The sequence below is a fragment of the Mandrillus leucophaeus genome, unplaced genomic scaffold, assembly GCF_000951045.1.
Source record: "Mandrillus leucophaeus isolate KB7577 unplaced genomic scaffold, Mleu.le_1.0 Scaffold124, whole genome shotgun sequence".
In the NCBI taxonomy this organism is placed as follows: Eukaryota; Metazoa; Chordata; class Mammalia; order Primates; family Cercopithecidae; genus Mandrillus; species Mandrillus leucophaeus.
Genome location: NW_012100765.1, coordinates 1,668,792 through 1,693,597, shown reverse-complemented (window position 1 = coordinate 1,693,597; position 24,806 = coordinate 1,668,792). Strand labels below are relative to the sequence as shown.

The window sequence follows — 24,806 nt, the reverse complement described above, 5'->3', positions numbered from 1 at the left end:
GGCCTTCCCAGCTGGTGATTGGTTTCTCAGTGCTGTTTTGGTTGCACTTTTGTGGATGACTCAAGCTGGTCCTTAGCCACTCCTTGAACCAGAAACCTCTTTTACTTTTTTATGTAGTTCTTCCCTTCCTGTTTTTGTATCCTAAAACTAGTCCAACGACCAGCCCATCATAGTAGAAGTGTTGGTGTTCTTCCTAAAAGGAGTTTTAAACATCTCTTGGAGAGTGGGTTAGCCACCATAAATTGTTTTGGGACTGAAGATTCGGACGCCCCCTTCCTCAAATGCTATCTAGAGATGCTTTAATTTCTTTTTTTTTGAGACGGAGTCTCGCTCTGTCGCCCAGGCTGGAGTGCAGTGGCGTGATCTCGGCTCACTGCAAGCTCCGCCTCCCAGGTTCACGCCATTCTCCTGCCTCAGCCTCATGAGTAGCTGGGACTATAGGCGCCCGCCACCGCGCTGGCTAATTTTTTGTATTTTTAGTAGAGACAGGGTTTCACCGTGGTCTTGATCTCCTGACCTTGTGAACCACCTGCCTCGGCCTCCCAAAGTGCTGGGATTACAGGCATGAGCCACCGCGCCCGGCCGCTTTAATTTCATTTCAGTTGATTATTGCATCCCTGATATTTTGAAACTGTTGTGAGTAGAAAACATTCTGATTTTTGAACAATCTGCTTTTCACTATGAAATCAATGGGATTGTAATTATTCCTGTGCTTTGTCTTAGAGAAGTTGCATACATGCATCAGGTATTGTATGGTCTTGTGTGGTTCTTCTCAGATTGAGTTTTTGGCTCCTCGTGTGCAGGCCTTCTAAAATCACAACGTCCCTGAGTTGGGAAGGAACATCAGGGGCCTCTGGTTCATTATCCTCCCCCCTCACCGCCTCCCACGCCCCACATTTCTGGCCGCCTACCAGCCTTTGGTCCCTCCCCAGTGCTACCTGGCCAGCTCTCAGCCTCGGGAGGCCACCTGCTCGTGTTTGACCTGGGTTAATGACTGCCAGTTCCTTCACCTTAATATAACTCATCTGCTCTCCTGCGTGCTCACTCCTTGGGTGAGAGCTGCCCTCTGCAACCTCATAACGGAAAATGACTTCTGCCACCTCTTCCTTCTTCCCACTGAAAGAATCTGGTCTTTTCTAGCTCTCTATTATTTTTACAGCCAGATTAGGTTGATGGTGGCTCACACCTGTAAAAATCCCAGCACCGTAGGAGGCAGAGGTGGGCAGAGCTCTTGAGCCCCAGGAGTTTGAGACCAACTTGGGCAACATGGGGAAATCTCTGCAAAAAATACACACACAAAAAAATAGCTGGGTATGGTAGCACACACCTGTAGTCCCAGCTACTTGGGAGGCTGAGGTGGGAGGATTGCTTGAGCCTGGGAGGTCAAAGCTGCAGTGAGCCTTATCACTCCGGTACACTCCAGCCTGGGTAACAGCAAGACCTTGTCTAAAAAAAAAAAAAAAAAAAAAAAAAAAAAAAAAAATTGAAAAATAAGAAAAACCAGATTAAACATTCCTAAGTCATTCTTTTTGTGACTTTTGCCTCTTTATTAACTATCCTGGGCTACTTAAAATGAATTTTTGAGTTATGAATACATTTAGATGGTTTTAAATTCAAAGAAGGCTTTTTTTTTCTCTGTCACTTCCATCCCTAGCTAAACAGTTCTTGTCCCCAGAGTCAGGCAGTGTCACCAGTTTCTTGTGTCCATGCAGTTTGCTTTATGCATTTATATAAGCAAATATTCGTATACACACACACACACCCTTTCTATCTTATGGAAAGGCTGGCATATCCTCAGAATGTTTTCTCTGATCTATGAGTCTGTCTTTAATTTTTAAACCTGTACATACAGAACACCATCATTCTTTCTTAAGGTTACATAGTGTTCTACAGTATGGAATTTGTTTTATTTACTTAAAGCCAAGCCCCAACCTCCCTCTTTAATCGTGCCCCCTGGGTTTGTACATAATGCTGTCCCAGGGCGGAGTATGATGACATTACTTGCTCTGGACTTTTGGTAACACAGGTGGTTTATACTGTCATATTGTTGAGTCATAATGAATTAGAGGTAAAATCAAACCCCAAAGATTTCTTTCCCTACTCTTGACGTTCTCATTGTCATGTTTCTTGCATCCTGTGTTGTTTCGGACATCCGAGTGTACATACCACTATAAAACCCCATCCTATGGGACTTGGCCCGCCACCCAGTCTGATGAGATCTTTCAGGATTCTAATTTAGTCATCTGACATTTTATCCAGTTGTGTAGATCAGCTACAGATTGGATTAGCCTGCCATCGATATCCTCATCCAGATTTTCCTGGCTCAGAACGTTGCACAGAATGCAGCTAATAATAGAGCCCCATGACATAACCCTCTGACACTTTCCTGGAGTTTTCTGATTACACTTTGCTTTTTTTTTTTTTTTATGGAGCCACACACTGTTGCCCAGGCTGGAGTGCAGTGGCATGATCTCAGTTCACTGCAACCTCCACCTCCTGGGTTCAAGCAATTCTCCTGCCTTAGCCTCCAAGTAGCTGGGACTACAGGCACATGCCACTGCATCCGGCTACTTTTTTTTGTATTTTTATTATTATTTTGAGAAGCAGGCTTGCTCTGTCACCCAGGCTGGAGTGCAGTGGTGTGGTCTCAGCTCACTGACATGGCCGCCTCCTGGGTTCATGCGATTCTCCTGCCTCAGCCTCCCGAGTAGCTGAGATTACAGGCACATGCCACTACCCCTGACTCATTTATTTTGTATTTTTTAGTAGAGATGGGGTTTCGCCATTTTTCCCAGGCTGGCCTGTAACTCCTGACCTCAGGTGATCCGCCCAGCTCGGCCTCCCAAAGTGCTGGGATTACTGGCGTGAACTATTGCAGTCGGCTGGATGATTACACTCTGGAAAAGAGTTAGCAGCTGGGCGCAATATCCCACCCAGTCTTACCATGAGTTCATCTTCACATGATCATCTTGTCTAGAATAAATAGGAGTGTACTATTGGTGTTGCTGGCTGGTTGGCTGAAGTCTGCGTACCCTATCCAGGCAGCATATCTGGAGCTAGTAACCTTATCAAAAAAGGAAATAAGTTTGTCTGCGTGTCTTAGTCTTAGTGAACCTTAGCTGTAGATTATTCTCCTTTTCTAAGTGCTCACAAACTATTTAGTAATTCTCTCTACAACTTTGGTTTGGATTGATGTCATGTATTCACTTCCCCTAAAATTATTTGGGTGCCCAGCTCTTTGCCGGAGTCTAGGAAGTCCGTGTTGAGCAGGGTGAGGGATTGCTCTGTGGCTCTCTGGCGAGGAACAGTTGCAGATATCCTTTATCCTTGTCATTCCCTGTGATCTGCCCTGCCTCTGCCCTCCAAGAGCTCCATTTCCAGGTGTGACAGCTAATTTTCAAAGCAATGACAGTAAAGGGCAAGAAGAGAGCTATAGGGTACTGTGGGGCTTGTTGGAGGAAGACTTAACTAGTCCAGGAGCCCTGGAAAGGCTTCAGATAATGTGATACTTAGGCTGATCCCTAAAGGACAAGTAGGAGATCTGAGCAAAATTAGCAAATTGGTGGTTCTGGTAGAGGAAAAAACTATCATACGCTCCATCTGTGTAATTTATAGAATCATTTCTTTCTGAGTTGGGACATTTTCCCATCTCTGATCTTTCTAATTCCTCTGAGATGACCAGCAGTTTCTCTCAGTCATTGCAGAATGTGACAGATGGCAGAACCAGTTGTAGAGCTTGGATATCGGGCCATCCTGGTTCCTCGCTATTTCAGAGCCTTGGTTCTCCTAGTCACTTTCTTCCAGTGGCCAGTAAATGTTAGTGCAGGGGGCATCAAACTGTAGCTCAAGAGTGAATACTTAGTAGCAAGAACATCATAGCTACCCAGGAATGAGAAATAGTTATCTGATGAGGATTGGGCTAATAGAAAATAAGGTATTGGCAGGAAAGAACCAAGAACTTATCTGTAAATGCATGGCTGAAGCATTTGGGAACATCCAGAGTTCCAGTGGAGGTGGTCACAGGAGGCAGGGCTGGGATTTGATTGCTGTCGGCAGAGGGGAAACCTTGTCAGTTCTGTGGCATTGTCAGGACAGAGCCTGGGAATGGCAGCCTAGAGCATAGTAAATAGAAGCCCAGAGAAGATTCTGTTTGGCAGTGCCCGTCAAAGGCCTGTCCAGGGTCCAGGAACTCCAGCACCTGGGAGCCAGCAGCAGGAAGTGTCCCTGTTCGCGGAGATGGGCACAGCATGTGTTTGAATAATCAAGCTCAGCCCTCCTTCTGAGTGCATGCTCCCCATGCAGCCTGCTGATTGGTGATAATTTGCTTACAGAGTGAAAATGCTAGTCATTGGTCCTGAGCCCTCAGATCCATAAAACAGGCCATTTTCTCGTTTTAAAATTTACAACTCGTTGCTTATCTTGTGTTTCTTAAGAGTTTTGTTCAGGCCAGGTGCAGTGGCTCACACCTGTAATCCCAGCACTTTGGGAGGCTGAGGCAGGTAGATCCTTTGAGGCCAGGAGTTGAGACCAGCCTGGCCAACATGGTGAAACTCCATCTCTACAAAAATTACCTGGGCGTGGTGGCACAGGCCTGTAATCTCAGCTACTTGGGAGGCTGAGGCACGAGAACCGCATGACCCCGGGAGGCAGAGGTTGCAGTGAGTTGAGCTCATGCCCCCGCACTCCAGCCTGGGCAACAGACCGAGACTCTTGTCTCAAACAAAAAAGGTGTGGGGAGGGGAGGACTTTGTTCTTGTGTGTCTTTAAGATGCTCGAAGCTATTCTGAGCCTACCCAGTGAGATCCAGATATGAAGCGACAGAACTCACCCCAGAAATGCCTTCTCGGGGGCCCTTGGCAGCTCCTACCTTGTGAAATCTAGACCTCTTCTAGTCCAAACTACACTTCCCATCCAGAAACCCAGAGTTGACTTTATGGAGAGAGGTCAGGGTTATGACTGCCATGAAAAAAATCTAGAATTTTAGATCCTGAGCTATAATTCTTGGCTTTCAACAGAGTGGCATTGTTTATATGATCATTTTTAGAACTATAAACACCAGATAATGCTTGTCTTTGTCATCTTGGTGGAATTTAAAAATGTTTCCTGTCTTATGATTTAGAGATTCAGAACAAAAGAACCATTGATAAGTGGATTCTTTGAAGGCCTTTTTATGGGAGTTTTACCAGCTATTCTGGTAAAAGGAGAGTTTTTAATTAGCGGAAGAGAGTGACTGTGTCCTTTAAGCTGGAACTCTTGCCAGCTTATTTATATCATGGACCCTGCTCAGTGACAGCCTCCTCCCCTCCCCATAATCATTGAATTACTGCAGATTCTTGGCATGCGAAGATCTAACATTTTTAATTGAGCGTCACTCTAAAAATCTGTCCACACATGGAAGAATTTGCATTTTGACCGAGATGCACACTTGAGTCACGGTAGATGTGAGGCTCCTGGGGGTGAGCATGCCCGTGACTATGAAACTGATCGCAGCCTCCACCCACAAGTAACCCTGAACCTGCCACACCCCGTAAACCCACCTGCTTACCTGCCTCTTCTTCAGTGATGCCTTTTATGGGCGAAATGACGGCGGATTACTGATACCTGCCAAGAACTCGGGAAAAACAGCTCAAGTGCTGTGGCCCTGCTCTGTTCACAAGTCAGAGACAGACGCATCAGATGTCACTGAAAGAAAGAAATGTCATGCCAGCACTTTTAAGGCGTGGATCAAAATACCCCTTCACACGCGTGCGGTTCAGTGCAAGCCATGTGGAATCAGCACTGGAATGGACAGAAACCCATTTGGGGCCTGAACGCAGTGCCTTTGGCATTGGTCTCCTGCAGCAGGAGAGTGTGGTCACGGCTGTCTGCCAGCCCCTCACTGGACAGATGTCCTTGTTAGAAGGCCTCCTTCTTCCGTATGCATCGCCGTTGGCTTCTCCCACAGAGCATCCTTGGGGACTGATGGATCACCACAGGGCCCCCAGAGGGAGTTTTCTAGATGGTCGGCCACTACCATTCCTTCAGCTCTTCTCCTTTAACTGAATTTCCATTTCTTTTTCCTACCAGCTCTTCCTCTCCGAAGATCTTCCAGTTCTCTTACAGGGACCGGGAGCCTTTATTGGGATTTTCTGTCTCCTTGCTTCCTGAGTACTCTACCTGGTAATGCTGTGCAAGATTTGCAACCTCGTTAGGATGCTGGCCTGTGCTGGACCCATCAGAGACTCCCAGATCTTTGTCACACTCTATCAAGCCACCTTCCCTACTGTTTATTTGCACAATGATTTTTAAAATGTCTTTGCAAGAATATATTTCTGCAGTATTCAGTATTTGCTTTATTAGGTTTCATATTAAGTGCCTATTAATTGATAGGCACTTAATTTGCATACCAGTTTTTAATATTGCAGGTGAAATATTGATGTTAGAGCATGTGGTTATAGTGAAGCCTGTATCATTTCCAGACAGTCATTTCCTGTGTCACTATAACTACTTCAGTGGAGTGACGCTGTAGCTGAATTCCAGTGTTCTCAATTGTTCTCAATTCCATAGTGTTCTCATGTGTTCTCAGTTACAATTGGGTGAAGTACAGGGGTCCCTCCCCTTCTTCTTTTCCTGCCTTCTTTCTTTCCTTTCACAAGGAGTTATTCAAATCCTGCTGCACTCTTGAGTTGTGTTAGTGCCCTTAGAGTGGGGTTTTGCTGTGGAACTTTCTGGATTATGGAATTGTTCTCTATCTACACTGTCCAATACAGTGCCTGCTGGGAATGGGTGGAGATTGAGTACTCAAAATGTAGCTAGTGTGACTAAGGAATGGAATTTTAATTTTAATTAATTTCAATTACATTTAAACAGCCTCACATGGCTAGTGGATACTTTATTGGACAGTGCAGCCTCAGGGTCTAGTTGAGGAAATAAGACTTAACCTGTGAGAGAGAAGAAAAAAAAGACTGTACTGCCTCATTACTTAAGTGCCAGAATACATGGTTGGTCTGAAGGCAGTCACGAGCCAGGCCTCCCACACTGGGTCTATTTCTCATCTCTCGGTACTGAGCTCTGGTTTCTGACTTCTAACTGCCCTGCTGGCCCACTGGGAAGACAACCTCAAATCCAAGAAACCCCTATTCCTTTATTTCCCTTACCCTAAGTCCCACCGCTCCTCTTTATTTTCTACCAGCTATTAGCAGCAGCCCTCACTAATAAGAAAGCTGCAAACTTGGGCACATTCCTTCTCTCTGGCCCTGTAAAACCAGTCTGTCACCCAGCCACATTCTTCCCCCAGCAGGAGCGTTGGAACCAGTCCCCTGTCCTCCATGCTTATCTGCCAGATGGTGGAGAAGACCATGTAATTAGCATCCCTGTCCTCTCCCTTTCACGTGCCCTCTGTGCTGTCATCCAGGGTGATGGCACCCCGAGCCACCACTCAACTGGTTACTGTGTTTGCCCTGCATCCTGCAGAGGATGGAGCCAGGTGCAGGCCACACTCACTTCTTGCACCTGCCCCCTGCTTCCCTGGCACACCAGCTCCTCCCAGGACATCAACTTTCTCTTCTCCTCCCTCCTCTTTCCTCATTCTTGAAGGCCTAGCCCAAGCAGTCACTCATCTGCAGCTTTCTCCAACTTCCCCACCTTTCTCCCTCTCCCCACCCCTTGTGTGTATGTTACTTTCTTCCTTCTCCAAGTTCCTGGAGAATATTACTCATCACATTATTGAACGTATCTCTTATGTGGTTACTCTCCTTATACATAATAGAAAGTAAATCTTGCAGGCTTGAGCTCTGTGTGAGTCATTATTCCTTGTATGTTTTCAGCACAGAGCAGGCGCTTGGGGTTGAGTCACTGTGTGGACTCATGCAGAGCGTTGGGGAATAGATGTTGGATGGGCAGGTACCAACTGGAAGAAAAGAATTGGGTCCCTGTGCAGAGCACAGGCTGTTCTTACAGCAGCAGTGAAGCTGCTTATGGTGAGCCTTCAGTGGCAGGCCAGGCAGTTTTAATTAGATTCATTTGTTCCTGGGGAGGTCTCATCAGAGCAGTGGAGAGGGACATTTTAAGACTGGACTAACGTGGTAGCAAGCAAATTTGGATGCAGAGACGCTGCCTCACACCACCAGCAGCTATACAGAGCATGGCACATAATAGGTACTCAGTAGGTTCTGAAAGAATGAACAAATGAGCTTAAGCCAACTGGTGTTGGACCATCCTGCCATTAGCGATAATGTGCATTGAGGCTGTGGAGTGGAGAACAGGGGTGAATTTAGAGTTATTTCAGTGGCACATATAAGTATCTCAGCATCTCTTGATTGTCATTCTTTCTGGATTTTTTTAAATTTTATATTTATAAATGATCATGTATTTTAAGTTTTCTGAAGTAGCCTTGGTTTCACATTTTGACTGTATGTATTATGGTATCAGGTTCCATATTTCTTTAAAGGGATACTGCTGCTGCACTTATATTGAACAAGTCACCAAGCTCTGTTAATTTTGCCTGAAAAATGCCACTGCTTTGACATGATAGAAAACACAGGCAATAGTCTTTATTTCTCACTCCTGTTTTTTTCTTATTTTGAAGAATCACCCTAATACATAGGAAAATCTTGACTTAACAAAGAGATAAATGAGACTCTAATTATCGCATTGGGTTTTTCACAATGTATGTTAGTTATCTGTTGCTACATAACAAATTAGTTTTAGAGTTGGCAGCTTATAAAGCAACAAATGTTTATTATCTCACAGTTTCTGTGGGTCAAGAAATCAAAAGTGGCTTAACTGGGTGGTTCTGACATGTGCCTTTGCACAGTGACTGGCGTGTAGCTGGCAAGGGTCTCTTATGAGCCTGAGTCAGGATGTCAGCCGAGGCTGCTGTCATCTGAAGGCTTGACTGGAACAGAAGGACCCATTTCTAAAATGAGTCACTCACATGGCTGGAGGCAAGAGGCCTCAGTTCCTTATCACAGAGATTTCTCCTTGGGGCTGACTGAGTGTCTGCGCATCATAGCAGCAGCCGGCGTTCCCCAGAGTGAATGATCCAAAAGAGAGGAGGAAGCCTGATGTCTTTATGACCTAATCTCCAAAGTCACACACTGTCACCTCTTCCATATTTTATTAGAAAGGAGTCACTAAATCAGATACCCATGGGAAATGACCCACCTCATGAAAGAAATACTGAGAATGTGTGGACCTGTTTCATAACCACACAGCATCATTTCCTGAAGGTAGAGTCACCCTTGAGCATTTAAATTAGAGTTCTGCTCTAGAAGTCTATCCCTGTATTTTTTCCCATTTATTAACCCTTTTTCTACTTGGCATAATAGCAGCCACTACCTAGTGGGAGTTGAGAGATTTCGGTTGCACAGAATCCCGCAGTCTTTTCAGAAACTCATATCCTTGGGGCGTCTGCTTGTTGACCGCATTGTATGACTGAAACTTGACCGCGTATTATGTGTTGGGCTACCAGTGGCGATCAGAGATGCCAGTGAGTAGTCCGGTGAGTTAGGGCTGTTTGCCTCTGTCGGTGTCATCTGAGTTTGAACTGGACGTGCAGTCCTGGTGGGCTGCTTTCATTTCCACTCTAGGTCTTTGTTCTCACCACTCACGTCTTATGCCTCTGTTCCACCGCTGTAAGAGGGAACTGTGCACACACCTCACCTCTGCCATTGACTGTAAGCCCCTGAGAGAGAGAGAATGTGTCTAGTTCAGTTTTGTGGCCCTCCTTTTTTTGCTGGCACAGTACATTCAACATAGTATCATTCTGCATTTTTGTTGAGTGTGTAATTAGATGGTCAATGTGGAGAACTCAGGGATTTTAGGAGGAGGTGGCAGCAATATAAGGTTGTGGGACCCAACCTGAAGAGAGGGAAAGGTGTAGTGGGCAGGCGTTGGTGTGAGGAGGGAGAAGGTGAAGAGGATGCAACCTGGCAAGAGTTGGAAGTGACAGGAAGGCGTGTGGGGTGGGGAGGCGATAGGACAGTGTGTGTTTTTGGTTTTGGTTTTTTTAAATGCAGGCAGGTGAGGGATGAGTAGGCAGAGCATCGAGGATTTTTAGGACAGTGGAAATACTCTGTATGATACTATAATGGTGGATACATGTCATTATACATTTGTCCAAACTAACGGAGTGTACAACACCAGGAGTGAGCTCTAAGGTAAACGATGGGCTTTGGGTGATTTTGATGTGTGAATTGTAACAGGGGTACTACTCTGGTGCAGCATGTTGATCATGGGGGAGGCTGTGTGTTGTGGTAGGGGGTACGTAGGAAATCTCTATGCCTTCTGTTTGATTTTGCTGTGACCCTAAAACTACTCTAAAAAGAGTAGTCTTAAAAATGCATGAAATAGGATCCTGTCTAAGAACTGCGGCAAGAGCAGGTAGGAATGGAAAGAGCTACTGTGGCTGCTGTGTAGCAAGCACACGATGGGCACGGTCCATATGCTGGCTTAGTTATTTTTTAAAGCAACTGAATTTAAGCAATGTGTATATAACTTACATATTTATGTGGTCCAAAAAAATGTTGGTCATCTGTTTTAATCCAGAGAGTGCTTACCCTAAGCTTGCAAGTGTGATGGGTAACAGCTAGAACAAGAAAAGTACTTTAGAATATGGAAGGTAAATACATGAATTAATTTAGGTAAGAGTGACCGAACTGTGGAAGTCCCTGACTTAGAACTTACTGTCCACTTGAACAGCTGGTGTAAGTGATCCTGACACCAGGTCACAGTGGCTCCCTGTGCAGGAAGAACACTATTTCCCAGCTCAGATATCATCTTTTTAGGAGAGTACTTTTTAGGAGAGTACCTGCCATTGTGGAAAATAAGGATAAAGGATAACAAGTTACCTCCTTAAGACAAAGTCATAGGAGAAATGGTAAATTCCAGTATCTTGAGTTTTGAGTTGGAACTTGAAATTTATTTTACCACAAGAGCACTGTTGATGGGTTATGTATTTTATAGGCTTTGTGGGTGGCCGTGGGAATCTAGTAACTGCTTATGCACAGTTTATATGAGTAGGCCTGCTGAATTTCCGGATGACGCTCTTGCAACTGAATCTTCAGGTTACCACCTGTTTCTCAGTTTGGACACTATTTATTCGTGTGCTGCTGTCACTTACGGCTTGGGCACCTTATCTTGTTTTGTGTCTTGATGAAGGATTAGAAAATTCAGTGTAAAAGAAAAACATATGTAAAGCTTATAGAATCACCCGTTATGCAATAACAATGCAGAACAATAGATTAATAACAGGAAGAGACGCCGAAAGTTCTCTTCAGCCTAGTTTCTACTCTGCTGTTTCTTCTCTTCATTGTACAATCTATGAATAATATTTTCATTGTCTAAGCAAAGCCACCTTAGCTAAATATTTAATTCTACTGGAGTCATAAACAGGGTTCAAAATATCACATAGATTTTATGAAAGTAATAAAATGCTTCAGAAAATACAATGGCTCAGCCTGGGGCCACTGCATCTGATGATTTGGTTACACACCTTGTCATGTGCTTCCTAACAGAATGACGATGGCTGCTTATCTGTGTTTAAGCTTGTCATTTTGAGGAAACAAAGATAAGACATTTTTGCTGTGTCTTTTTTATATGCATGTGTAAACTGTTTTTATAGAGTAATGCTTCAGAGAGGAGTAAAATTTCCTGCAACAGGTGCTTGTAAACAGTGATTGCTCAGTAAAGGCCACCTCCCAGCTGTTGCCTACATGTTACATAAGAGAACCCCTTCACGTCTTCCATATTTGCAGCTCTGTACCTTTGTGAGTCACCTAAAAAATAACTCATTGGGTTGTTTATCTTTCTTTCTCTCTTTTTTCTTTGAGACAGGGTCTTACCCTGTTGCCCAGGCTGGAGTGCAATGGTGCAGTCTCGGCTCACTGCAACCTCCGCCTCCCTGGTTCAAGTGATTGTCCTGCCTCAGCCTCCTGAGTAGCTGGGACTACTGGCATGCATCACTATGTCCAGCTAACTTTATGTATTTTGTAGAGATAGGGTTTTCACCATTTTGGTCAAGCTGGTCTTGAACTCCTGACCTCAAGTAATCCACCCATCTTGGCCTCCTAAAGTGCTGGGATTACAGGCATGAGCCACCGCACCCGGCAGGTTTGTTTTTCTTATGACAAAATCAAGCCTGGATGGTGTTGTTAACGGTGAAGTTAAAATTTTTCTTTTGTTTTCCTTAATATTTCCTTTTTTTTTTTTTTCAAACAAAAGTCTGGTTTCTAAACAAAAATATTTAATGATTCAAAAGGAAAAAATTCCAAATAAGCCCAAAGAAATGATTCATTTTCCAGAGGTAATTACTACTAACATCAACCTTTCCAGGTCTTTTTCTATGCGGCTATATCATTGACATTGTTTTAAAAATGAGATTACATTGTACTTGAGGGTAGACTGCTATAACAACTTTTGGTTTTGGATGGGAAAAAACAGAAAAAGTCTTATCTCCAACTCATTTCTGGAGAGGGTTAGCAGGTGGGGGGTGCTTGGCTCTACTCCTTTCATATGGTTTTTGCTGCTTTATCTCCAAGATCTTCCCCATTTCACGGAGAGACATTAATGAGAATGAAGGCTGCTGAATGGGAGGGGCTTATGGGGCCAGTTTGGAAGAGGCCTCATCACTTTTGGCCACGTTCCATTGGCCAGAACTTAGTCACATGACTGCACTTAACTGCAAGGAAGGCTGGGAAATGTAGTCAAGTTGCGTGTCCAGGTAGAAAAGGGACCCTTTTCTGTGGAACAACTAGCATGTTTGTAACTCAATTGTATAAACCATTTTGAAACTTTAAAAAAAAAAAAACCAACTTATTTCAGGCACATTTTTATATGATGAATCTGCTCACCTCTCCATTTGTAACCTATTAAAAGCTCTTGCCAGAATCTCTGCCCAATTGTTCTCCCTCCTTCTACCCTGTTCCCTCACAGCAGCCACAGTGGTTCTTTCAAAGACTGAAGCTACATTTTGTCACTCGCCTGCTTAAAACTTTACAGTGCTTCCTCCCACGGTGGTCGGAACAATGTCCACCTGCTCCTGAGGCTGGCCTCTGTGGTCCTTGACCCCACCAGGTCCCACGGTGCCCTACATGGACTCTGCCATCCTTCACCAGCTTAGCCCCATCACACAGGGCTTGCTGTCAGCCCTTCCCGCAATTCCCAGCCCCGCCACACCACTCGGCCTCCTTCCTTCCGGCTTCAGCTCTGGTGTCTTGTCGCCAGAGAAGCCTTTCCTGGTCACTCAGCCATAAATGTTCCTCTCCCCAGTTACTTTTTCCCTCTCCCTCTACTCAGTTGCTTTTGTTTAACTGTCATATTGTCTTTGGAGTACTTGCCAGCATCAGAAATTACCTCGCTTGCTGTTTGCATTACGTATTTTTAGTCTGTGTTCCGCCTACTAGATGGTGGGTTGCTTGAGGCAGGAACTCTGTCTTGTTTACATCTCAATCTCCAGCTAATGTGTGTGGCACGTGATGGGTACTCAGTAAATACTTGTGGAATAAAGAAATGTCATTACAGGTTCTCTATGCATTAACATTTTTTAGAAATGGGGTGTTGCTGTCGGGCGCAGTGGCTCACGCCTGTAATCCCAGCACTTTGGGAGGCTGAGGTGAGCGGATCACCTGAGGTCAGGAGTTCAAGACCAGCCTGGGCAACATGGTGAAACCCCATTTCTACTAAAAATACAAACATTAGCCGGGCGTGGTGGCGTGCGCCTGTAATCTCAGCTACTCGGGAGGCTGAAGCAGAAGAATCGCTTGAACCTGGGAGCCGGAGGTTGCAGTGAGCTGAGATCCAGCCACTGCACTGCAGCCTGGGTGATAGAGTGAGACTCTGTCTCAAAAAAAAAAAAAAAAAGAAAAAGAAATAGGGTGATGCTGTGTTGCCCAGGCTAGACTGCAGCAGCTATCCACAGGCATGATCATAGCGCACTGCAGCCTTGAGCTCCTGGACTCAAGTGATCCTCTTGCTTCAGCCCCTCCCCGAGTAGCTGGTACTATAGGTACTTCAGATTTTGAAGCATGTGTAAAAAATACTCTAGCAGTGACATCATTTGAGCTGAGCAGGCCATGGAGGCATCAGATGATTAGCAGCAGGGTACAACTTGTTGTGAGAACCAGAAAAGAGCCTTGGCCTACATAACATCCTGTGCTAAAGAAAGAACCCTGACTCCCAGCCTGTGAGTGTTCCAGAGATGGGCAGAGCAGTCCTTGCAGCGTTTCAGGGAACAGGGAAGAACAGCTAACCCCTGATGCTTCTGTAAGCACTTTGGGACACCCTTTGCTATAGTAGGGTATTGTTTTAGTTATCCCTGACTTGCCTGGTATTACTTTATATCCCTTAATCCTCTCATGAAGACTGGCAAACACATTCAGTCCTGCCAACCTTGAAAGCAGGCCATGTTTGAAAGAACATTGGCACAAATGAGTTGAGAATGTCATCTTTACCATATTCATGTTCTTTACCGTATTATGAGGACACTGTGCTTGCCGCATGAGCAGTCTTGTGTTGGGGATTTGTGGTTGGATGGATGGTTAGGTGAATAGAAGACTCCTGGAGTGTGAAGTATCTCAAGGATGTGTGTCCATTGCATGGATACATGTTCAATCTATGCAGCTAATTGACAAAGATCCACCATCCTATACCCTCCATGTTTTATTTTTGCCCTGCCATTGTTCTCTTCGACATTATACAATCATTGAGGTTTTCTTGCCCTCGCTTATGTCTTGACTAAACATGTAGGGTAGATGAATTCCATATTACTTCTTTCTTGCTCTGTCAGCTATTGTGTTCTTGGGGACTCCATCCTGAGCATTTTTTTTTTTCTTTTTTTTTTTTTTTGGAGACTGAGTCTCACTCTGTCACCCAGGCTGGAGTACAGTGATGTGATCTCGGCTCACTGCATCCTCTGCCTCCCAGGTTCAAGCAATTCTCCTGCCTCAGCCTCCCGAGTAGCTGAGATTACAGGCGCATGCCACCGTGCCTGGCTAAATTTTGTATTTTATTAGAGACAGGGTTTCACCATGTTGGTCAGGCTGATCTTGAACTCCTGGCCTTGTGATCCGCCTGCCTCAGCTTCCCAAAGTTCTGGGATTACAGGCATGAGCCACTGCACCCAGCCCCGAGCCATTTTTTCATTCTCATTCTTAGGCTAGGTTTCCTCAGACCTTGGTTATAACTGCCAACTCTACACTGATAACTGCTGAGTGTCTAACTCAGACCAGATGTTTCTCCCCATTTAGTGATACATGTTTTCCATCCGATTGCTTCACAGACACCTTGGACACAGTCCTCTATTTCAATTTATGTTGACAGTCCATGATCCAAACTGGAAACCTGAGTTATCCTGGACTTCTGCCTACCACCTTCTCCTAAGCCATCTCACCTGTCCTAAATGTCATAGCCCTTAACTAGTTCTCTAAGCTGTCATAGGGTCCTGTACTGCTGGGCTGCTTGTTGCCTTCAGTAGAGCCTGGAGCATATTCATGTCTGTATTTCAAGGCCCCGGGCATAAGAGCTTCTTAGGAAATATTGGAATAAATGATGAAATGATGAATAAATGAACAAATGAACAGTCGATTGATTTCCAAGACACTTTGGGGTGGTTTTCATTTAGAATGGTTTTTATTTCTTTTTACTGGAACTGAGGAGTTATTTTTGCTTGTTGATGCCAACATTTTAAAAGCACTATAATTTTGAAATGTTTTACCACATTAAATTCCTTTCTATTGCAGGTCACATACAAGTATGTCAACTTCAGAGGAGGAATTGTTTGTTATATTTATGCAAACTTGTGGCACTTGGACATTTATCTAGACGGTTTTACATGAGTGATTGTGTTCTTGGTACAGCTGGAAAACCTAACTTTAAATGGCAGGAGTAATTGATCTTAATGACCTACTTTGAATTAAACTTGTGCTTAATTAACTTGGATGCTGTACGTTTAGTCTAGAGTCATAGACTTTTAGAGCTGGAATATTGCTTTTTGAACTTCAGTGTAAGGAATAATTGCTTACATTGAATTGATTTGTTCTGTATCCCAATACTGGACAGTAGAAATCAATGATTTTAATATTGGATGAGAGAGTGATTCATTGAAGATCAGTTTTTTAACCTCTTTTTTTGTTCTGCTTCTCACAGGGAGAGTCCCGAATTCTCAGAGTAAAAGTTGTTTCCGGAATTGATCTCGCCAAAAAGGACATCTTTGGAGCCAGGTATGTTGGCTTTGTTTTTATTTCTGTGGATTTCTAAAAAACGACAAGCAGTTTTCAAATGCAGACACGCATCAAAATCACCTGGAGGACTTCTTAAGGCAAAGTTGGCTGGGCCCCGCCTGCCGGGATTCTGATTTAGTATGTGATGCTGGTCCAGCTGGTTCCAGGACCACATTTTGCACAGGGCTTCTGGACTTAGCATCACAAACAGTAGTTAACAGACTTGTTTTTCACATGGGCTAATTTCGCGAGATTAGCTTCTGGTGTTGTCTTGTTAATACAGTTTGGGACTGTGGCTGTGCTTATTTTAATACTTTAAAAATATTTCTGAGTTAGGGAAACATGAAAGTGTCATTTTGTTTCTAGGAGAACTGGATATTCTTGACATGTATAATCTGAATTAAGAGATTTGGTGATTTGGGGCGAATGTGGTGATTTCTGTGGCATTTCTAGAAGCACCAGCAGGGAAGCAGCCAGATCTTTCTGTGTGTTTCGGCTTTTTTATTTTCAGTATTGCACCTGATATTCCTGTATCTTTAAATCAACCCTTTTGTTCCTGTTGGCTCTCAGTGATGTGTTGCATGAAGCTATTGGACTGAGAGCAGGGTGAGGGTGGAGCCACCTGGCACTAGAATTTAACCAGATTTTGGAGACTAAAGATCTTTTGAACTTTAGACCTAGAGTGGACATGAGTGATGTTCTAGTCCACTGTTCCATTTTATGGTTGACAAAGCTGAAATGCAGAAAGGTTAAACCACCCGTGTAGGTCACGTGGGCCAGTGATGTTTGAGGACTGATGGGAACACTCCTCCTGCCTCTACCCAGTATGTTTTCCTTTGTGGCACGGTGGCCTGAAAATACTGTGGGGTTTAACAATGAAGGGAGGTGACTGGTGAGGAGAGTTCCAGCTGCTGGATTCTCCCTGTCAGTCCCTTGTGCTGTGGCCCTTGGTGACCCCTAGATATCAGTGCTCCTGCCTGACACTGGAGACCCTCTATAAAGAGGCCCCTTTCTGGCCGGGTGCGGTGGCTCACGCCTGTAATTGCTAGCACTTTGGGAGGCCGAGGTGGGCGGATCATGAGGTCAAGCGATTGAGACCATCCTAGCTGACATGGTGAAACCCTGTCTCTACTAAAAATACAAAAAAATGGCCGGGCATGGTGGTGGGCGCCTGTAGTCCCAGCTACTGAGGAGGCTGAGGCAGGAGAGTGGCATGAATCCGGGAGGCAGAGCTTGCAGTGAGCCCAGATCGTGCCATTGCACTCCAGCCCGGGCAACAGAGAGTGAGACTCTGTCTCAGGGAAAAAAAAAAAAAAAAAAAAAGCCCCTCTCTAGCTAGCTAGTTGTTCCATCCTGCACACCCCCACAGAAGCCTTTTGCTGCCATTAGTAAGCGCACCTCTATTTTCTCATCTGTGATAGATCATGCATGATTGAGTTTTGTCTATTAAAGCAATTGATAAGTTACTAGAATGGCACCAAAAGAAACTAGAAAAAAAATTGTTGCAAATGTCAGTGAAATCTTCTAAAAACCTGTGGTACTTAGAAGTGCCTCAAGTGACTAACGGAGGCTTAGGTCTCTGAGTGGTGTCACAAGGAACCTTATGCATGGGGACAGTGACATCAGCCTGTGCTGGTGGTAATGTCAGAGGGAAGCAAATCCTACCTGAAGGTGCTCTCTCGCTTGACCGTGAAGTCACACTGAGTGGCTCACCATGTGCCTGCATTCATGCAAGGGTAAGCCAGGTCTCTGGGCATGGGCAGAAGCATCCCTGCTTCCCTTCTCTTCCCTTTCAAAGCAACACTTTCAACTGTTTCCGTGAGTCTGGGCTCTTCTTACCCAGCTAAATACTGTTTCCTGAAACTCAAAAATTTGCTATCTACCAAAGCCCACCTTATGCCCTGCCTTTCTGTGAAGCCTTTCCAGAAAATTTCAAGAAAGAAAATTTGGTATTCCTATATCAAAGCCTGTGTGTCTTTCCTCTCCTAATCCTTCTTAGCTGCCATAGTAGGTGCAGTGTCATTTTAGCATTTGCAGATGCATTACCTGGTGGTTTCTAGTATTTCTTTCACTTGCCTCTATTACTAGATTAGAAATGTACTGGGGACAGACATCTTTTTAATATCTTTTTCCTACTACTTAACATATAGAGCACCAAGGAAAAAAAAACAAAAATTATCTTTTAAAAATGTAAGCATTTGCATGCTGACTGGTAGTGGATTGTGCTCTTATGTTAAAAATATGTATTCTCACTCTTTCCAATGAAATTTAGAGTGTTGACGGAGGAAGTTGGATTTAGAAAATTTTGGTGATTTCTTTTTAAGCTTGATTGGGTTTTTATTTTGTTTTATCCAAACCTTTTCATTAAAAAAAAAAAAAAAATTGATTCACATTGTGTTTCTAAGCCAGTTAGGTAGATTTAATGTTGAATTTGTAGTGGAATTAGGTTCCAAATCTTAGAAGAGCAAATTTGAACCTTAAATTTTTACTGTTTAGATACTAACAGGTCGGGTCATTTCTAAGGGACATGGTGGAAAGGGATATTTATGATGTTAATTAGAAAGATAAATAATATTGTGGCCAAGTGGACCAAGTGCCAGAAAACGCATCAGAAACTCTGAACCCTGGTCTGGTCTTCATTTTCTTAGATTGATAAGTAGGCACACACATCCCTGCTTTCCTTCCTCCTTTGAAGTGCTGTAGTTCATCTGAGAGTCTGAGATGGAATTGTGAGGTGACAGTTGGGTTAATGCTATCTTGGCATATCCCTCTGGAGTGGCACTGCTTATTGTCTTAAAGTTTTGCCAGATGACCTGCATTCTCCCTCCGTGCTATCTTGGGCAAATCCCTTAAACCGACTCATGCCACCGTATATTAGTGTACAACAAGGATAACAGTTTCTTTGTAACCGGCATGTGGGGAAGAATCCCAAAGTGACTTCTGTTGGCGGCAGCTCTGTCATGTTTTAAGGTAGCAGTCACAGGGTAGAGGTTTGGTAGTGTCCTCTCTGGCATCCACCATCTCCTTCGGAGCCCTGGGCCACTGGCAGGCCTTTTCTCCAAGTCTCTTCTCTGAGTATTGCCCCCACCTCTGTGCCTGATCAGGCCCCTCATTTTCCCTCTGCACCAAAAAGGCCGGGTAGGCATTGGAGCCCTTGCTACAGACAGGATAATGGGTGGAAGAGGAAGGGCATTTTCATGAGAGGCATTTCAGAGCCTTTAAAGTGGTACAAATCCTGTAGACACTGATGTGTTTAAAATCAGGGATTTGCATCTCTGGGACTCCAACTCCTTTGTTTCCAAGGGAGGTTCCCTGGGTCACTTGGCCTGAAGTTGGGAAGGAGTGGTGGTTGAGGGGCAGAATGTGATGTTTGGGGATGCGGGATGGTCAGGGGCGGGTGATGGTGGGAGGAGTGGAGCATGACAGCATGACATCTCTCCTTGCCCCTCCGAGGTGGTGATGGAAGCTGCCTACAGCTGCAGCTCAGAGGCCGGGGTTTCTGGGGCCCTAGGTGTGGGGCGGGGCCTCCCTCCTAGCTGGAGGTGGTCCCTTCACCCTTGAGAGGCCTGTGCCTGAAATGCCCTTGTCCTTTTCAGCCCTCTCTGCCCCAGTCCAGTGCTTAGGATCCAAGATCATTTTCAGCTCCTTCCAGCCAAGTCTCACTTTATTAAAGGAGCCTTTGTTCAGAGCGGATTGGATAACTGAGCTGTGACTCCACTTGAACGTCTGAGCAGTTGGCCTACGTGGGAAACGGCAATGGCAGAGAAAGATGCTTCCCTTTGGACTGTACCTTGAGGACAAAAAAGGGCAGTCATATAATCTGTCATCTAAACTGGAACGCTTTTGTCTGGAATGAATGCGACATTGAATGGGACGTCAGGGCATAAGATGTAAACTGAGACTACGGTCACCCTAGGTCAGAGACATCCAGCCTTTATTATCCATACCATGGGAAAAAAAATGGAAAGTGATTTTTTTTTCTCCCCAAAACAGCTTTTAAAAAAATGCTAAGAAAAAGAAAAAGCACCTTTTAAAAAAGCAAGCCTCACGTAAAATGCCACTAAGACATCAAAAGAGAAGTAAAACCCTGCTCAGAACAAGCCCATGTGGGATGGCCACAGCTCACCGTTGTGTACCTGCATCCTGTTTCCGCTGTCCCCTTTCCCAGGGATGTACCCTGCGCTAACCTCACCCCGATCCAGTGACTCCTCCAGTGGCTCATCCTATGTTCACCAGCTGGGTTCTCATCTCCTCCGTCACACAGGCTGCCGCTGTGTCCCCCAGCAGACCTCTCCCTGTCTCTGGGGTGCCCATGGCGCCTGGGAGATGCTGTGCATAGTTCTATCAGTGAGGTTGACTTGTTGTTTTATACTTAGAATTGTTTCTTTCTCCTGAAATTAGATTTTCCTCTTCTGATAACTAGGATTCTAATTTTTTAATTTATTTTTATTTTCCGGGACCTATTATAGCACATAACAGGTCCTCAGGGAGTATTTACCAAAAGATTGCATGAAGTGGGCCTGTTCCTCCTCCGTCTCTCCTTCCCTCCCTTTCCTACCCCTTCGCTGGAAACTCACATTCACTAAATGTGCCATGAAGTCACTGCCTTTTGCCTTTGCCTGTGTTTTCCCCTCTGCCTGGCATCTGTTCACATCCTTTCTGGCAGCTGCCCTCTCATCTGTCAGGGCCCAGTTTGGGTGGCAACACTCCTGCTGAGGCCCCTGCCCCCCCATCAGCCCAGCCCAAGAGGACAGAACACTGCTCCCCCCCATCAGCCCAGCCCAAGAGGACAGAACACTGCTGCCCCCTCCATCACACAGCCCAAGAGGACAGAACACTGCTGCCCCCCCATCAGCCCAGCCCAAGGGGACAGAACACTGCTGCCCTCCCATCAGCCCAGCCCAAGGGGGCAGAACACTGCTGCTCCCGGGGCTGTAGCAGGTCTACAAGTTCCCTCCTCCTACGGCCCCTTGTCTTAGCGGACTTGGGAGGCTCGGAGGCTCCAGCCCTGTCTTATTGCTGTTTGCAGGTCCAGAAATCTTGGCACATGACAGTCGCCTGATAAATTGCCTTGAATTCATTAAGTGGAACACAATATGGTGTGCTGTGGCACCTGATGGCCAGCCTGGAGGAAGGGGTACTCTTTTCTCATTGTCATGGAGGTATCATTGGCTCTTCAGGCGTCTCTCCTAAGCATCCAGGAGAGGTGCTTATTTCTCATTCTCACAAAGGCTCTTTGTGGACCAGCACAGGATGCCTGCCCAGGGGTTGGATGAAAAGTGAGCATAGAGAGAGGAGGTTAAGGGGAGCAAGCTCAAGACTGGGCTCAGAGAAAAGAATCTGGGGGAGTCAGTGGGGTGGCAGGCAGGGAACGGTCTCCATTTGATGCTGATGTTTGTGCAGAATGACCACTTTATACTCTGCAGGAGCACACTCTCTTCTTGTGCTAGGTCCCAGAAACTTCTACTTGGGGATACATGAGGCCCGGCTGGGATTGGGCACAGAAGGTCATGGCTCTGCACCTTAGGGGTCAGGACAGAGCCAAGGACATGAGTGATGGGTTAGGGAGGACACAGGCACCATGGAGTGCCTTGGCCATCCTTCTGTAGAGGAGAGGTACAGGTGGCGAGGCAGGCACCAGGCAGCCGCCGACAGGGTCAGGAACCAAGGCAGATCCAGGAAACAGAGGCAAAAACAGCAGCAGGAACCTCAGGCTCGGCAGACCACTGACTCTTCTGGATGTCTTTTAGATACTCTGTGGGGGGCGGGACAAGTCCTTGGTGTTTGGCCATGGTGAAGTGTGCAGTTAGGGTAGGCGAGTCGTGCTTTCTTAACATGCGTGTAAGGAAGGGAGGTGGTGAGTTTCAGCAGCTCGTGTTTCTGGAGCACTTGCTCTGTGCCAGGTGTGGTTTAACTATTTACGTGCGAGTTCATTGTGTCCTCCAAGCAAAGTCCTGTGCACAGGCACTATTGTTCTTTTCCTTTTGCAGTTCAAGAAACGGAGGCAAGAAAGGTTTAGTAAGTTGTGGAACTAGGTATTGAGCCAGGGCCTAACTTCTTGATAGAAGTTAGTTAGAGGCTGTTACTCGAGCACTCACAGGTTGGCTGGCAACGTGTTTGGAACCCAGTGTAATGTCATCAGATTCTACCTAAATTTTGTGAAGAGGGGATTTCCATTTGATACGTAAGAAAATTGAGCGGTTATCATCAGCCCAAGATGAAACAAGGGTATAGGGAATGATGGGACCCATGAGGTTCAGATTTCTGTGACTTCTGATGCTATGCTCAGTGATAGATCAATACTCTTCTTACGGATAAAAGTTCGAGAATTGAGTGGGACTAGATGACTATTAGGGTTCCTCCAAAACCCTGAGATTTCATTTTTGGGGGTGGCACCTTTTTGTGTTAGCAGATTTAAAGAGCTGGCCATTGTATTTGATGGTAGCTGAGTAAGCTTTTTGAATTGGAGAATCATCAACTATCGTTAGATTTAGAATAGGTATATTTGGCTAAGTAAGATCTTAAAGTTTTTCTTTTAAACTTAGGATAGCTTTTCAAATTTCAAACTGTTCTTTTTCAGTAAGCTCAAGACATTTAACCTTTTGTCATAGACTTAAAGCAGTCATTAAATAGGGTCATTTTAATGCAGCTTTTAAAATCTAACTCCCCTCCCTTTTTCTCCTTAATTATGATCAGTGGCTTCATTTGAGGTTACCTAGGATGCATTTGAGACTCTAAAGCTGCTTTCTTAAAACTTAGCAATGTTGGCTGAGACAAACCAACTATAGAATCTCATGCTTTCATGAAGAAGTTTGCAAGACATTCATGCACAGCTCCTTCATTGTGTGTGATGAGCCATTGGCATTGAACCTGCTTGGGCTGCTATCAGGTTTTCTTTTGGGAGCTGGTGACTTGAAATTTAAAACACACATGGGCTCAAGAGTATTGGGGGACATGGCAGAAAGTCCTTCTGCCGCCTAGTGATTGAGAGTGATGGGGACCTAACTGTGGAAGGACAGCTCTTTGACACAGTTCACCTCAGTCCCCTTTACCTAGGTTTAAGTTGTTAACATTTTGCTGTATTTGCTCCATCTCTTTTTTCCCTGAACTATTCAAAAGTGAATCACAGACATCATGCGTTTAGTCCCTAAATACTTCAGCCCAAACCTCTAAAAAACAAGAACATATTTCTATATAACTGTAGTACTGTTCTCACAAAATTAAGACTAATTGCCTAATGGACTCTATTACCTGATCCATTATCTGAATTTCCCCAGCTGACCCTAAAATGCCTTTTACAGCTGAACTGTTTAAACCAGAATTCAATTGAGAATTCTGTATTGCATTTAATCGGTAGGTCTATTAAGACTCTCTTAAGCTAGAATAGTGATAAAAGCTTTTTACTCTTGGTCTCTTTTCAAGCTAGGGACCCCCAGCCAGCAACACCCTACCTGGGTCTCACTCTACCATGCTGGGGTGCCCCAGCTCACCTGTGTTATAGCTTGTACCCATGTTCGGTGGTTCCTGAGTTCTTGCATGGCACCCAGGAAGAATGAGGATATGCTGGACATTGAAGGGTGAGGAGGGCAGAGTGGAATTTTACTGAGCAATGGAATAGCTCTCGGTGGAGAGGGGCTGCAGTCAGGTGCTTCTCTCCTTCCCATGTGGCTGGGCCTAGGGCTTTTTATGGGCTCAGAATAGTTGAGGGGCAGGCTGCAGGTAGTATTGGAAAAGGCAATATTTGATTCATTAAAAGGCATTATTCAGAAAGAATCAGTCAGGAAAGGTGGGCAAACAGGAACAGAAGTTCTTACTCTGAGTCGTGGGTTTCATCCAGGACCAGCAGTCCAATCTTTCAGCCTTCAGGCTGTTTTTGGTTCGAAGGTGCGGTTTCACCAGGGACCTGCCCCTATCTGCCGAGGCGTTTGGCTGCTTCCTATCACTGTCAATAGTCCCTCCCCTTCAATGACTTGTAGGGGGGTTGTTTCACTTACCACATTCCATCGTGTCCTGGTGGCATCATCAATGAGTGAAGGCGTTCTTTTCCCCGTGTTTCTTGTACGTACTGTGTATTAGAAGTTGAACTAAAGGCTTGATCAAATTTGAGGCAGGAATGGGTGAGGCTGCGTGCAACTGGAGGGACACAATGACTGGTTCTGCCATAATCAGTGATTAAAATTGATCCCTGGGTTAATGTGGGGGCAGTCTCATCCCTCCACTGTCAAAAATTAACATTTTCCTCCCCCCAGGTGACCAGCAAGTCATGAGGGAGGGGATGTTTTGGCACTATATACATGCAAATTTTAAATATTGATTTACTTTACTTCCAAAGGATTGGAAATTTTGTTTTTTTCTTTCTTTGCCCTTCTTTGAAAACATTGTACAAAGTAAATCTCCTCCTTTTCCTGATGGAGAAACCTTGGAAAGAGGCTGAACATACGTTGAAGTCCCTTTGCTCAACTGTAAGCCCTTCAGGATCAGAGATCACACCAAAGTTTGCAGACACTTGGTCCCTGTGGACCAGGCTGAATCCACACATGTGTTTATTTGGCCTGTGGAACACTAAAACAAAAAACTACAAATCCTGAGCCAACATTTGGGAGATCCCAT

General features: G+C 45.0%; 1 protein-coding gene across 5 annotated transcripts in view; it reads left to right on the top strand.

Annotated features, from left to right (window-relative positions):
* Window positions 1-24,806, top strand: part of NEDD4L (neural precursor cell expressed, developmentally down-regulated 4-like, E3 ubiquitin protein ligase) — a 385,794-nt gene that overhangs the window by 112,348 nt on the left and 248,640 nt on the right. For all 5 annotated transcript variants that reach the window (XM_011971708.1, XM_011971705.1, XM_011971704.1 and 2 more), the window contains exon 2: window positions 16,123-16,196. Coding sequence is in view for 2 of the 5 variants with exons in the window: in XM_011971705.1 (XP_011827095.1) it covers window positions 16,123-16,196 (74 nt within the window). In the remaining 3 variants the exon portion in view is untranslated. The remainder of the gene's footprint in view (window positions 1-16,122; window positions 16,197-24,806) is intronic.